The 14,461-nt window shown below is 38.7% G+C and overlaps 4 protein-coding genes across 4 annotated transcripts; 2 read left to right on the top strand and 2 right to left on the bottom strand.

Moving 5' to 3' along the window:
* Positions 1 to 1,908: 1,908 nt before the first annotated feature.
* On the top strand, positions 1,909 to 4,182 carry LOC137714152 (protein RESISTANCE TO PHYTOPHTHORA 1, chloroplastic-like). Its single transcript, XM_068453432.1, has 4 exons — positions 1,909 to 2,300; positions 3,203 to 3,413; positions 3,507 to 3,676; positions 3,779 to 4,182. Exons 1-4 carry the CDS (start codon positions 2,022 to 2,024, stop codon positions 3,803 to 3,805), a joined length of 687 nt encoding a protein of 228 aa, XP_068309533.1. The 5' UTR covers positions 1,909 to 2,021; the 3' UTR covers positions 3,806 to 4,182.
* Positions 4,183 to 4,326: 144 nt separating this feature from the next.
* LOC137716147 (transcription termination factor MTERF4, chloroplastic-like) lies at positions 4,327 to 6,826 on the bottom strand. Its single transcript, XM_068455548.1, has 2 exons — positions 6,688 to 6,826; positions 4,327 to 6,192 (listed from the first exon to the last, which is right to left on the bottom strand). Exon 2 carries the CDS (start codon positions 6,162 to 6,164, stop codon positions 4,599 to 4,601), a length of 1,566 nt encoding a protein of 521 aa, XP_068311649.1. The 5' UTR covers positions 6,165 to 6,192; positions 6,688 to 6,826; the 3' UTR covers positions 4,327 to 4,598.
* A 198-nt stretch (positions 6,827 to 7,024) lies between these two features.
* Positions 7,025 to 9,383, top strand: LOC137716008 (auxin-binding protein T85-like). The gene is made up of 5 exons (XM_068455398.1): positions 7,025 to 7,155; positions 8,126 to 8,232; positions 8,541 to 8,744; positions 8,823 to 8,890; positions 9,128 to 9,383. Exons 1-5 carry the CDS (start codon positions 7,065 to 7,067, stop codon positions 9,237 to 9,239), a joined length of 582 nt encoding a protein of 193 aa, XP_068311499.1. The 5' UTR covers positions 7,025 to 7,064; the 3' UTR covers positions 9,240 to 9,383.
* A 51-nt stretch (positions 9,384 to 9,434) lies between these two features.
* LOC137716007 (exosome complex component RRP4 homolog) lies at positions 9,435 to 14,079 on the bottom strand. The gene is made up of 7 exons (XM_068455397.1): positions 13,874 to 14,079; positions 11,141 to 11,242; positions 10,967 to 11,012; positions 10,742 to 10,831; positions 10,145 to 10,210; positions 9,984 to 10,049; positions 9,435 to 9,900 (listed from the first exon to the last, which is right to left on the bottom strand). Exons 1-7 carry the CDS (start codon positions 14,026 to 14,028, stop codon positions 9,451 to 9,453), a joined length of 975 nt encoding a protein of 324 aa, XP_068311498.1. The 5' UTR covers positions 14,029 to 14,079; the 3' UTR covers positions 9,435 to 9,450.
* Between the last annotated feature and the right edge of the window lie 382 nt (positions 14,080 to 14,461).

The raw sequence follows: 14,461 nt of genomic DNA, 5'->3' as shown, positions 1-14,461 counted from the left end.
AATTGCACCCTTTATGTGCTCAGGGGCAATTATTTGGGGCACTTCCGTCTTCGTTAGTTTGCGTGGCTCTTCGGCGGCAAAGTATCTATGAGTGGACCCCTTCTAAAATGCATGTTTTAATAGTAAAAATGCGTACATGAAAAGCATGATTTAATGATTACGTTTTATGAGAAATTGATTATCATGTTATACTGAGCTTATTTTGGAATACCATATTTTTTGTAAAACCCATGTTCTTGTAGCGTATCTGATGGATGGTGATATACTATTTAGAACATGTTTTCACACACTTCTTTATAGTATTGATGATGGATGACTTTATACTATGAAGATGCTTTTGAAACACACACACACACACTTATGTTTGGGAAATCTATATTCAATGTTTTCGTACAACATTGAAAGCTAAAGATAAAAAGTGTCACGTGGATAAGAATCATATCTAAAATTTGCATAACCAATTACCTCTCAACACGTGATATTCGAAATCCTATCCGAAAAATTATTAAGATTACATAAAGATAAGAAATCTGGAGATTTACTCGTTTTAGCGACACGTGTCACTCAAAATCCTATCCGAAAATTTATTGAGATTACATAAAGATAAGAAATTTGGAGAGTTACTCATATTAGCGACACGTGTGACTCGAAATCCTATCCAAATTTTTTTTTTGAGATTATCCAAAATAAGAAATCTGAAGGCTTATTCATTTGGCGACAAACGTCACTCAAAATATGTCCAAAAACCTTATTTTAATATGGTAGTTTAATTCAATTAACCATATTAATTTAATTAAAATAATGAATTATGTTTGGCCTATGGCCCTTTGGCCCCCTCGGTTGGAGATGGTATAAAATATGGCCTAACACTGTTCATTAAAATATAATTTCTTCCAAGGCTATAGGGCTAAATGGAGCTCTTTGGCCCTTCTTTGGTTGGAGATAGCCTTACGTTGGGCCCACAACCAATGAATAAGAACGAGATGTACCTATAGCAAAACGTAGAGATTTTTCAGTGAGTTTGAAATAAGTGCTAAACATTACACTCATTATAATGACATGTAATGTTTTGCTTCGTGTTTTGAGCACATTGAAAAATTACTCTGCAAAATGAAGAATATTTTGTAATTGACATAACAATTAATTTGACAATTTTTTTGGGAATTGTTATTAGCATTCCTAAAATCTCATTTAGTACTCCAAACTTTCTATAATTAGAAAGAAAAATACATTTGTGTGGAGTGTAGAATGAGATTTTTGGAGTACTAATAACAATTCTTTTTTTTTCTTCACATAAATAATCTTCAAGCAGTGACTTAAAAGTTTACAATTTTCCGTTATGATATGCATTACAATCAAGTGAATAAGAAGGTGTACCTTTAAGAAATTCTTTTGTTCAATAGTTGGACCAAATAAACTGTTTGATTGACCTACCCACGAAGAAATAGGCCCCTTTGTATTTAAGTATCACTCGACCTTATGTAGTTAAACCACCCGATGTAATGGTCTTTGTAAGCAACTCAGATAGTCCACTTGATACACTATCAGGCACATGAGTTATTCTCCACTTTCAGGTGCGAGAAGGACTTAGATGACACATGTACACTGTCATCATTTTGTCTCATGTTAATAATACAATGATATGTGTAGGTGGTGCTATTTACACACTTGTTATTAATTTATATTCTTTAATCATCTTCAATTCATTTGACCCGACGATTAAAAATTAAGAGAGATGTGTGAAATGTAAAACGTATGTATAGCACCACTCTAAGTGTAAGTTTCGCTCTATGTGACATTGTGTCATTAACCAGGAACGTCGCACTGACGGTGTGTCTGTGCCATATATGTCACCCAATTGTATGGGCCAGAACTCTCCATGCAGTGAGGCCTAAATGCTGTCCAACATCTCTTTCTTCCCTGCCTCAAATTTCTTCATCTCCCTCTGTTTTTCCTCTCACCTTTTTGTTGTTGAATTCTCAGAAAAAAATATTATCAGCGGAGAGAGAAAGTGTTCAAACATGAACACCTTAACTTCGACGTCTCTCTGCAACCTCCAAGTTTCAAGGTATCCTTCCACCGTTTCGAACCAGAGAAACGTTTCACCCTGCAATTCTCCACTTCCCGCCAAAATTTTCTTCAGACTTTATGCCAACGTCAACGAGCTGGATGCTCAGCCAGCACTGGAGGAACCAAAGCAAGAGGTGGAAAAAGCCGAGCCACGCGAAGCTGGAAAATCCTCCACTTTCCCTGCTGCTGCTGCTGCTGCTGCTTCTCCACTCGACAAGGACCTCAAAAAGGTTGGATTTTTAAGCTTTTTGTTCAAATGGGTGTCCTGAAATGCAGTTTGTATACAAGACTTTGTTTGTAAATTTTCTTCTGAATTGTGAAATTGGGTAGTGAAAACGGAATTATTATGTCAAGTGGGTTGTTGAGAGTGTGAATCCCGCATCGAGAAAAACTTTCCATGCTCACATTATAATGAGGTTGTTGAACTGTCCCACGTCGACTGTACCAATGAGAAAAGAAGAGTTTAAATATCCTAACTTCACTCCAACTAACACCAAGACCTTTTGTGATAAAACTCCACGACAGATTGTGCAGGTGGTAAGTACCAAATTATGGACAATATCAATATTGTTGGAAGTGGACCTTCGGCCGGTCACTCTGATAATTCTACTCTGGCATCAGAGGCAATTTGTGTGTGCTTTAGTGAGCCTAATGTGGGATTATGAATCGATTTGAGTTGAATTCGGGTGATCGAATTGAGTTGTGGAGTAAACTTGTGATTAACAACCAGTTCCAGTCCTCTGAACAATCATCAAATTCGACATGGTTAGAACGAAGGAGCTGTAAGCAAGGATTAAAGAGCTCTCCTCAAAAGAACCTCATAACTTTCTGCAGTACTACAAATACAAGCTTTTTGCTTGTTACACTAATGAATTGGATGAAATTTAAGCCAAAAATGGGCATTGATTTCTACCCGAAAAAGCGTTTCACTTCGACCTGATTACCAGAAACATGAACAAAGAACTGAGCTAGTAGACGAAGCTAACAAGTAATGTACATTGGAGAATGGTCTGATTTCGGCTATTGTTTTTTAACATAGTTTACCTACCTGCATTCCGTTTTGTTTTGCAGATAGAATACTGGTATGTTCGATTTCTCACAACGTTATACTTCCATTTCTTGTAACAAACAGGTTGTTCAGAAGACTGCTGCAACCTTTGCACCAAGGGCTTCCACAGCTTCCAAAAACCCTGCCATGCCCGGGAGCACTTTGTACACTGTTTTCGAGGTTCAAGCCTATGCCTCCATGCTGCTAGGCGGAGTTCTGTCCTTCAATCTCATCCTTCCGTCAAATGAACCAGACATATGGAGATTAATGGGAATGTGGTCCATTTGGATGTTTAGTAAGTTATCCCCCCTACAAATTTACCTGCAAAGTTTCCTATGTGGTAAGGATATACTGACTGAACAAAGAATTTAACCTTCTAATTTTGCAGCAATTCCTTCACTGCGCGCACGAGACTGCTCGAAAAATGAGAAGGAAGCTCTAAACTATCTCTTCCTCCTCGTCCCGTTACTCAATGTTACAATCCCATTCTTTATTAAGTCCTTTGCTGTCGTTTGGTCTGCTGATACTGTAGCCTTTTTCGCCATGTATGCGTGGAAGGTACGTGATCAGAGATTCAGATGTTTACTTTAGGCATTCCTTTGTATAATTTGTGATATTTCTCTGCTGATGTAGTTAGTAACATACATTCTGTTCCTACAGCTTGGTTGGCTACAAACAAAAGACTAGGAGTCCAAGTTGTTTGCTTTTTCAGATGAATCGATAGGCACATGATTATACGAAGTTTCTCGATGCTGATGGCTAGAAAGTATGAAGAGAGCTTGTACATTTACATGAAAAAAATGGTGCTTGCCTCACTTGCAGCCTGCAGGAGCCAAAGCCACCGTCAGACTTCGGGGAAATGTCGCAATAATGGACGCATTCGTTCATGTTCCGGCGATCTTATTCATATAGAATGGATATTGACAAGAGAAAATATAGTTGAACAAAAGTTATGAAATGATAAATTTGTAGTTTTGTACATAGAAATACTGAATCGTTTCGCTGTTGTTCTTGCAACAACATAACAATGTCATTCGTACTTCTATTGGAATCTCAAAAAGTTACCGCATCAATTTGCTCCCTTGTCCTCACCAGAACTGTGTTCTGCTTAAGTTCGCGATCAAACTCAACACGAATTTGGTGTTTAAATAGAAAAACTCAAAAATTTATCCCATCAACAAAGAAAATCCATCGTGGAACTAACAAAATACTCGTGAAACAATACTCTCAACACGCGGCGTGCTTTGAGAAGGGTGGTGGGCAAATTCGGACTCAATTGGTTTCTAGCATCTTCCTCTTCCTTTACATTCTTGCTATATTAGCACATGTAAATACAATAACATCACAAGTACTTGCAAAAAAGAAAAAGTGTGTAATGCTTCAAATAAATAAATTTACTTTCACAATACAACATCCACAAAACTCTACTGGAAACCCCAATTTGAAAAGCCAAATTGAAGGTTGAGTGATCATTCTATTTCTATACATAATCGTCATCGCTATCATCATCGTAGTCAGAACCTGAATCGTCGCTCCTTGGTTCTGTGAGTGTATTCATATCAAATGACGGTAATGATTCCATCTCCTCCATGTCAATAGTGTCGTAGTCCATTCGTTGCGCAAACTTTTCATCGGAGCAGTTGAGAAGCCATCCGAGGGAGCATTTCAACCCTTTCTTTGAAACCATCTTATGTCTTGGTTTTATAGTCGATTCAAGACCGTAAGTAAAGAATGCAGGGAAAGCAACCAAGTCATCCAAAGGCCTTTGCATCTCTGTTTTAAAGAAATCAAAGCTGAGTTTCATGATGTCGAGATTCAACGCAAGCAACTGGGGACACCCGACGACCATCTTCCTCACTTGCTCCAAGGAAAATCCACAATTCTTAAGGAAATCGACATGCTTCATCATAGGTCTATCACTGAGGCTAACAACCTGAGGCATCTTCTCAACAACTCTGCCAAAGTCCTCGGGTTCCAAATCAATTACCGACTTGAGCGAACTTTGTTGACTGAGAAGCTTAGGCTTGAGATCAATTCCTATGATCTCAGGATATTGTGCCACTACAGAAGCAAGTGATTCTTCTCGTACACAAAACTCCAAAAGGGATTGAATATTCGGTTTCACCCTCTCCTCCAATCCAAACCCAAGGATGTGAGGTCGCTTTTCTATCAGCCTAGCCACACCTAGTCTTGGAATACCCAACGCTTCAAGATATTCAACAAACGGCTTGATCACCCTACCCACACGCATCCCTAAAATCTCTGGGTATCTAGTTAAAACTCCGCCAATCTCCCTTCTTGCAACCCCAATTCCAACAAGGTAAGCCACCGAAGTGCTCATGGTCCCCTCAAGCTTGAATCCCAGCACTTCTGGATATTTCTCAAGAACCCGAGGAATGTCATCGGGTTTGATATCCATTCCTTGAAGATACTTGACCACTGGTGAAAGGTCAATAACAACACTAGCATGCAGGACTTGTGGGTATCTTCTCAAGAACTCTGTGAATGTGGATTTCCTAACACCCAACTTCCCAAGATAATCGAGCACAGGAATCATGTTTTTCTTCACACTGCAGCCAAGAACAAGTGGATAGTTGTTAATGTCTTCGATTGTAAGCCCAAGATTGTGAAGAAAATCCACACGTTCCCTCATAACTTCAACTGTAACAGGAAGCTCCAATCCATCAAGCTCATCAGGGACAATACCAATTCCTCGCAAGAAATCATAAACCCGGGCACGATTTTCCATCCTTTCATTCTTCATATCTAACAGACTAGGACGACTGTATAAGGATGAAGAACCTCTTTCTCTCCTACCTAAACGAGTGGTGTTTGGATTTGAAACCGACGAATCCTTATAACTGCTTTCTGACCTTCTACCAGAAACAGAATACTGACACCTTGTTATCAACCCAATCAACTTCTCTCGCTTGCAAAGCGTGGATATAGAATCAAATTCGGGCTTAAGAGATGTAAGTGCTGGTAACTCTGAATGCACAAGCAAAAAGCTGGGTTTCGTAATACCAGCATAGCATCTGATCTTCATACTTCCAGATTTAAAACTACCAACACGCCTGCGAAAAACGAAAGGCACAACTCAAATACAAAATAGTACACATCAGAGAACAGCATGATAATCTTGTTCATCAAAGAAAATCTACTAATACAACATGATAATCTTGTTATTTTCTTACCCTTCGAATAACGGACTCACAAATTCTAATGAAATTCAGCAACCAAAAGAGGCTTAATTTTCATTTGTGAGACAAATTTCTACAAAAATACATAAAAAGGAATACAATTTTCATACCGTAGGCACCAAAAAAATTTTGGGTTCTACCATTTACATCCAAAAATACATAATACGAAGAATTTAGCTTTTCTCAGTAGCAAAAGCCGGACAGCAGAAAGTTCAGCTTCTTTCAGAAGCAGACAGTAAAAAGCCACCCAAGACACAAACTTTTGAGAAAACCCAATTATCCATTTCTCATTTAATCTCCATTTTCGTAAGCGAAATGCTCGTTAACTTGAACAAAGTTGCAGAGAAGGAAGAATAAGAAGTAGCTGACCTGTTCGTGGAGTCTGCTGGCTCTGGCTGAGAATTGGGTAACCTGCTTATCCAGAGAGCAGCTGAGAGAGACCGACACAACAATGGTAGTCAGCTCAGTGGAGCAGCAGCTGTGTAAACACTGGTCTCCTCCTCGGTCTTAAAGCCTAAACCTTTGGCAAGGGAACTGGTCTTGTTTGCCTTATCCCATAAAAGTGCTTTTGGGCCTGAACGTGTTTTTGGTCCTGAAAGTGCTTTTGGGCCTGTGGAAACCCAACATAAAGTTACAAATAACCACACTCCCCTCAAATAATTAGAAACAGAAAATCACTTAAGCACGCCCCAGGATAAAGATGCAGAGAAAGTAGAAGTTGTGGAAGTTGTGGAAGGAACGAGAAAATGGCAGGCCCTTCTTCTCTTACTATCTTTTTCTTCTTCAGCTTGCTGTTCTTCTCTGAGATATCTGAAGCGTCCAAATGCTCACTCAAAGGTAAAAGGTCCTTCTTAATCTTTCATTAATTTACACAATTCGTGCTTCAAATCTCCATTTTTTAATCAAAGAGTATTAACAGTTGTTTTCTTAATCATGGGTTTATGGTTAATCAGCATTTGATTCATGATTAATGTCTCTGATGGTGTTTGATTCTGTACTTTTCTGGGGATTTTGAGCTTTCCCATATGGTGAAATCTTCCACTTTCTTATATCCCTCCGATCGTGGGCTAATATGCTTATTAATGATATAGATTAAGCTAATTAACTGTTTCATTGTTAGTGTATATTTTTATGGTGAGTAAATTGTTGCAATGGTCCATTTCCTTTAATTAAATTGGAACAATGGTACTTCAACTAAAAATTCATTATCATTGGTCACTAACTCATCAAAGTGTGTAATTATGGTCATTTTCGTCAAATTCGTTAAAATTTCGTCAAAATAAGTTATGTTGGAAGGACCATTACTACAATTAAGGTCTCTCAATTCATCAAAACGTGTAGCTATGATCCTTTTCGTCAACTTCGTCATAATTTTGTCAAAATGAGTTAGGTTAGAAGGACCATTGTTATAATTGGGTTAAATTTGAGGGAACATTGCTCTAATTAGGGTTAAAGTTCAGGGAACATTTCTCCAGTTGGATTAAAGTTGAGGGACCAATGGTAATGAATTTTTAGTTGAGGGACCATTGCTCCAACTGAGTTAAAGTTAAGGGACCGTTGCTACAATTTACTTTCTTATGGTTAATGAGCATTTGATTCATGATTAATGTCTCTAATGGTGTTTGATTCTGTTTTCTTCTCCTCTTGAACTTGATATTTTGGTTGTTTCTTGGGAATTCTGAGCTTGCCCAAATGGTGAAATCTTCCACTTTCTTATATCTTTCGGATTGTGGGTAATATGCTTAATAATGATATGAATTAAGCTAATTAACTATTATATTGCTGAAATGGTATATATTCGATGCAGGGTTACCTATAGTAAGAAATATCAGTGAGCTTCCACAGGATAACTATGGAAGGGGTGGTTTGGCACACACAACTGTTGCTGGTTCACTCTTGCATGGGTTGAAAGAGGTATTGGGTGCACCATTACACTGTTGTTTTTGAGAATTTACTGTTCTTGTGATCTTGTGGCTTAGAGGACTATACCATTTGATTTGCACTATGATCTTCAAACATATTTAACTGAAAGTTGTCCGATAATATAATTGTTCGTGTTGATGATCTTTTGAGAAGTATATCCGCTATCATCGAAAACCACGGATGTTTTTGAGCTTGTCGTTCTTTCCTCTGTCAACATCTTATTTTGCGATAAAACAAGTTATAAATTTGCGAAATCGTTTGGGAGACATGATATATGATGCAATTTATTGGGTTCACAGGTCGAGGTTTGGCTACAAACATATGCTCCAGGATCAGGCACACCAATACACAGGCATTCTTGTGATGAAGTTTTTGTTGTCCTAAAGGGAAGTGGAACTCTCTACCTTGCACCAAGCTCGCATGAGAAGTTCCCTGGAAAGCCACAAGAGTTCTCTATCTTTGCAAATAGCACATTTCACATACCTGTTAACGATGTTCACCAGGTAAACCCAAGCATTCTACGCTTAATATGTTTTATTTTTCTCCGCTATGCAATTCACAACTTACACACTGCTTTGCAGGTCCGGAATACAAATGAACATGAGGATTTGCAAGTATTTGTCACTATATCTCGTCCGCCAGTTAAAGTGTATGCAAGCTACCTTCTTTCATCTTCTGTGTTTAATATCATCTATTGCTTCTTCAACTTCAGTCCTGTGTCAAACAGAGCACCGTGATATGATGCAGATGCGTTCTTTCACGTTCTCATGCTGGGTTATTTGTTTCTTCTTTTTCGGGTTTTATACGGGTTCAACATTAGTAGACTAATATTCTTTTTTGTTCATATTGCTTGAATGATACTTCTAAGTTCTACCCTTGGTTTCAGGTTCATATATCAGGACTGGTTCATGCCACACACTGCAGCAAAGTTAAAGTACCCCTACTATTGGGATGAAGAATGCCTCGAAGTCGAACCACCACCAAAGGATGAGCTATGATATCTTAGAAACGTCGCAAACAACCGTTGTAAATCATCTAGTCTCATTATCGTTCGAAAAAAGGCATTGAGAATAGAGTTTTGATTTCAATGTAAATTTCGCAATTTGCAAAACGGCGAGTAACTGGGATGTAGAGATTTCAAACGATAGAAATTTTCTGTTTACCGGAAAGACTCTTGAATACAGATTACATTCGTTAGACAACAAATCGTCACTTCTTTTTAGTCATGCTTCGGCGTACAGCTTCCTTCTCTGCAACCAGAACACAAAACTCTGCACCAAGCATTTCATGTATAGCTACATTTATAGAACTGCTCAAATCAACCGTCTCCATGATCACTTCTACAGTAATATTTATGCCTAAAGCAGACAATACGCGGATAGCATTTGCGGTCCTGCATACGCTCTCTCTTGTCTGTTGAGGAGTGTACTTTCTCTCCTGATCTTCGGGACTAAAGGAATTTTTATCGGCTTTGATACCATCTTGTTCTGACTTGTGATCCACTACCATATCATCGGTAACTTCAATGCGTTCACCAACCCAGATTAAACCATTACAGCCGAGTATCAGGTCAATGCCATAGTTTTCTAAGTGATGGAAGTGCTGCTTTCGTCGTTTTACTAGATAAGAAGGAACTGTGAGCAACTGACCCCTTTCAAGCTGCAAAGCAGGTTACAAGCATGGTGAGAAATACTAACAAATGATGGATATTCACAAGACCATGGATGAAGAGAATATCGAACCTTTCCGTACTTCTGACTTCTTGCTTGGAGATGTAAACCATCATGTTGAAAACCACGAACTTCAGCCTGGAAAAGGGCAAGCATTTGTAACAATTGACCAAGTCTTAATTTGTTCCTTTTTTCTGTTCAACTAGGCCAGTAATACGTGTTACATGACTTACACAAATGACATCGTTCTCTTCAAAAATGCTGCGCATGTTGAGTTCATCCAGAGCAGTTCGCCGCCTCTAGCCATTGAAAGAGTAAACTTAAATGAGGGATTGTAACACTAAATTTACAGTAGTGGAAAATCCAAATTGATCCGAACATGTCTCCGTTTCAAGAGTGGGTGATGGTGGAAATAAGCTACTTCTATTGAAAAGGAGTTCAAATTATCTAAATAAATAGAATACATAATGAATAAAAGGGTTCAGTAGCGTTCAGATCGATAACCAAAAGTTCAAACTAAGAAAATCTAGATCATCTAACAGATTCAAATACAGCCATATGAAACGATAGAACAGAATTCCATGCTTCGTGTCAAATATGTCCAACGGTAAATTGGCATTCCTTTGTTCCATCTCGGGGTTATCTTTGGCCCTAATCCACAAAACTGTAAATAGTGGACAATGTACTGAACAACGAACTAGTTAGCATTCTTCTTGAAAATGTTTTACACCACTCCGAGTCACTTATTTAGCAACACTACAAATTGCATATCTGGTAAAAGAAACTTATCGCTACTGATGCATGCTGCGAACTTGGGCTAACAGTTATACCTGGATGCCGTCAGGTAAGTTCATCGATGAAAGCATCAACACTGCATCATGGCTATAGTTTATCTCCACTCTCCAACGTTTCGGAGCAACCTGCACAATAATTAATCTTCAGATCACAAAAAAGACACATAAAACCAACATACACAACAAAGAAAGCAAATTAAATCATCGAAAATCAAACTTTCGATAAAATTACGAAAGGTAGTTCAGCATTCCGGTTTTTACCTCAATTACACGCCCCACTATGATATCTCCAACCTCTGGTTTGTACCTACCATAATTTTCGTTTTTCGAAAATTCATTAAGCGCCAATGATCAAAATTTCAACAAAAATTAACAAAAAATCAAACTTTCAAATTCTTAGAAAACCAAATAATTAAACACTTAATTACTACGTACCTGGCCCTTAAAGAACGCTCATAAACTAGCTTATTGACTCTCTCGACGACCCCGCAAACCGTCGCAACAACTTCCCCATTGACCTCAGAGGTCCCATGTCCCCTGATCCACAAGAAATCCGAGATACCCAGAAATTATTTTACGGATAAAATAAAATTTTGTAGAAAACCCAAGTCAAAAATCACCAAATCAGAGCATTCTAGAGAGAGAAAGAGAGAGGGGTGTTGTGCCTTGGCTGATTATCTTCACCAACATACAAACTCACAGTTGAATAGTTTAAAATACAAGAAATAAAGACACCGAGAAATTTACAAGGTTCGGCAAAAACCTGCCTACGTCATCGGAGAGATATTGCTCTTCACTATGAGAAAAAAACAGTACAAGTTACACATGAGTTAAATCGACATAACCCAATCCCATATCCCTTGTACACCCACTCACAGAATTTTCCCAAGAGCCTCACTCTACCCCAAGAGTTATTTCACAAGAGATCTTTCACTCTAGCTCTCTTGATTTCTCTCACCCTTACCCATGGTAGAGCCAAATGCTTTCACCATCTCTTTGGATGTTTTTTTTCTTTTTCATTCCTTCTCCTTTGGCAAGGCATTTAAATAAAAAACAACCTCTTTTCTTCTCCTCCTTTCTTCCACCCGAAAGTCAAATAATTATGGCTTTGAAAAAGTCACAAAACAATGAGCAAATTAAGCCACAAAATAAGGAACAAAAAAGCCACAAAATAAGGAGCAAATTAAGCCACAAAACAAGAAACCATAATCCTCATCATGATGTTCCCTCATCAATATTGTTTTGTTTCCTAGCCTAATTTGGCCACTATCCAACAATCTCCACCTTGGCCAAATTGTACCAAAGTCCATTGGCCTTACGTACCAGCATGCACACTCTGAATCAACCTCGTTGGTCCTGTTCCGATTCAGTCACTGTTAATGCATGTGCAGCTACTGCAAGCAAAAAAAAACATTTAGCTTCAGACAGGATCTCGACACATCCTCGTCTCCTCCAGCAGGTTTTCCTCCTCTTCATTGTCTGCAACTTGGAAACTTGTCAGTGCACCCATTTCCAGCAACACCCGTCAAGCCAGACAAACATTCCTCACACTTCTCATTCTTCAGAACCATCTCATCACCTGTGAATCCCATAGCTCCACCTGCTGCAAAACCCCTGCAACACTTGAGACTATACATCACCAGGAGATGTGTTGCTTCGAGTACCTAGAGGGCATACTCGAAGTCTTCCGCCACAAAATTGCTGCTACCTGGACCAAGATCATCCTTTCTTTTTCTCAAAGGACAATGTATCTTTTTATGCCCGAATTCTTTGCAGTCATAGCATTGTGGTCCCTTGCCTTTGGAGCTTGATTTGAACCTGCTGTCTCTCTCAAATCCACCTCCCAATTTTTTTCCATGATTCCAACCTTGAACAGCTAAAGCAGTCTCGTGCCCACCATCAACAATGGTCTTCCTCTTTTGTGTATCATAAGACACCAAAGAAGCCTGCACCTGCTCCAAACTTACTGTATCTTTTCCATGCAATAAGGTTGTCACAAGATTCTCATACGAATCCGGAAGTGAGGTAAGAAGTAAGAGGGCTTTATCTTCTTCCTCAACCTTAACATCAACTTTCCTCAATTGATCCAAGTATCCATTGAACACATTCATGTGGTCCATGAGATTCCCGCCTTCATCCATCTTCAGCTTGTACAGCTTCCTCTTCAGATGTAACTTGTTGGTCAAACTCTTAGCAATATAGAGTTTTTTCAACTTCTCCCACAGTGCAGGCGCATAATCTTCATCCATAACATTGTTGATAATGTTATCAGCTATGCAGTGTCGAATCGTGCTAACACAACGCGACTCCAGCTCCTCCCACTGGTCATCTGTCATTTCTTTAGGCTTCCCATCTTTTCCCTTCAAAGCTCTAACCAAGCCTTGTTGAGTCAAGACATCCTTTACTCTCATCTGCCAGAGAGTAAAACTGCCCTTCCCATTAAACTTCTCAACTGAAAACGACATGTTTGTAGTCATCATGGTGAATAATAAATCTGAACCTTTAATGAACCAAAGCTTCCAACAAAGCTCTGATACCAATTGTTGTGCCTTGGCTGATTATCTTCACCAACATACAAACCCACAGTTGAATAGTTTAAAATACAAGAAATAAAGACACCGAGAAATTTACAAGGTTCGGCAAAAACCTGCCTACGTCCTCGGAGAGATATTGCTCTTCACTATGAGAAAAAAACAGTACAAGTTACACATGAGTTAAATCGACATAACCCAATCCCATATCCCTTGTACACCCACTCACAGAATTTTCCCAAGAGCATCACTCTACCCCAAGAGTTCTTTCACAAGAGATCTTTCACTCTAGCTCTCTTGATTTCTCTCACCCTTACCCATGGTAGAGCCAAATGCTCTCACCATCTCTTTGGATGCTTTTTTTCTTTTTCATTCCTTCTTCTTTGGCAAGGCATTTAAATAAAAAACAACCCCTTTTCTTCTCCTCCTTTCTTCCACCCGAAAGCCAAATAATTATGGCTTTGAAAAAGCCACAAAACAAGGAGCAAATTAAGCCACAAAATAAGGAACAAAAAAGCCACAAAACAAGGAGCAAATTAAGCCACAAAACAAGAAACCATAATCCTCATCATGATATTCCCTCATCAATATTGTTTTGTTTCCTAGCCTAATTTGGCCACTATCCAACAAGGGATACTTGAGAAGGCCGTCTTCGTAGTTAACGGGGATGGAGTCCGCGACGGTGACGGAGGCGTTGGAATTGGCCTTTGAAGACAAAAACTCGTGCTTTTCGAGAGCTCTCTGTAGCCGAACCTTCTGGGTTTGGTTCAGCGAAAGCTGTAAATCTTTCATCTTTCTCGCTGTGGAAGACAGAGCGAGACAGAGCGAGAGATAGAGAGGAGAAAAACCCTGAACCCTGGCCTGAGTTCCCAGATCGTTGCATGGATTGGGAGTCAATGAATGGGCCTCAAGTTTTAAGGCCCAGTTAACAGATGATGAAAATAAGCCCACATTAGATGACGTCGTTTCTGACATGTTTACTTTACATAAATTGAGAATATATTATAAAAAATAAAAAATAAAAATAAAAAAAAACCTAAGGGACGGGTTAAGTGAAATATGCTTATTTTGAGTTTGATTTTCATGAGTCCGATGTCGAGGTTCTCAGTTGTCGGAAAATAATAGTTTTTCAAGTTTATTTTTTACTGCTTGGGTTTTTCTATAAGTTTAGAATTTGAACTTAACTTGTTAGAATTAAATTTTATTTAGAAATCAAATTTTAGTT

Source organism: Pyrus communis, chromosome 14 (genome assembly GCF_963583255.1).
Source record: "Pyrus communis chromosome 14, drPyrComm1.1, whole genome shotgun sequence".
Taxonomy (NCBI): Eukaryota; Viridiplantae; Streptophyta; class Magnoliopsida; order Rosales; family Rosaceae; genus Pyrus; species Pyrus communis.
The sequence above is the reverse complement of the archived record's forward strand: the minus strand, read 5'-3'. Positions and strand labels throughout refer to the sequence as shown.

Excerpts from the sequence above, each read along its gene's own strand:
- LOC137714152 (XM_068453432.1), top strand. The coding sequence starts at position 2,022 with ATGAACACCTTAACTTCGACGTCTCTCTGCAACCTCCAAGTTTCAAGG. Across the intron at positions 2,301-3,202 it reads TCGACAAGGACCTCAAAAAG|GTTGTTCAGAAGACTGCTGC; the intron begins GTTGGATTTTTA and ends TGTAACAAACAG. Across the intron at positions 3,677-3,778 it reads TCGCCATGTATGCGTGGAAG|CTTGGTTGGCTACAAACAAA; the intron begins GTACGTGATCAG and ends CTGTTCCTACAG.
- LOC137716147 (XM_068455548.1), bottom strand. The coding sequence starts at position 6,164 with ATGAAGATCAGATGCTATGCTGGTATTACGAAACCCAGCTTTTTGCTT.
- LOC137716008 (XM_068455398.1), top strand. The coding sequence starts at position 7,065 with ATGGCAGGCCCTTCTTCTCTTACTATCTTTTTCTTCTTCAGCTTGCTG. Across the intron at positions 7,156-8,125 it reads GTCCAAATGCTCACTCAAAG|GGTTACCTATAGTAAGAAAT; the intron begins GTAAAAGGTCCT and ends TATTCGATGCAG. Across the intron at positions 8,745-8,822 it reads CTGTTAACGATGTTCACCAG|GTCCGGAATACAAATGAACA; the intron begins GTAAACCCAAGC and ends ACTGCTTTGCAG.
- LOC137716007 (XM_068455397.1), bottom strand. The coding sequence starts at position 14,028 with ATGAAAGATTTACAGCTTTCGCTGAACCAAACCCAGAAGGTTCGGCTA. Across the intron at positions 11,013-11,140 it reads GAGCGTTCTTTAAGGGCCAG|GTACAAACCAGAGGTTGGAG; the intron begins GTACGTAGTAAT and ends AAATTATGGTAG. Across the intron at positions 10,050-10,144 it reads AAGAGAACGATGTCATTTGT|GCTGAAGTTCGTGGTTTTCA; the intron begins GTAAGTCATGTA and ends GCCCTTTTCCAG.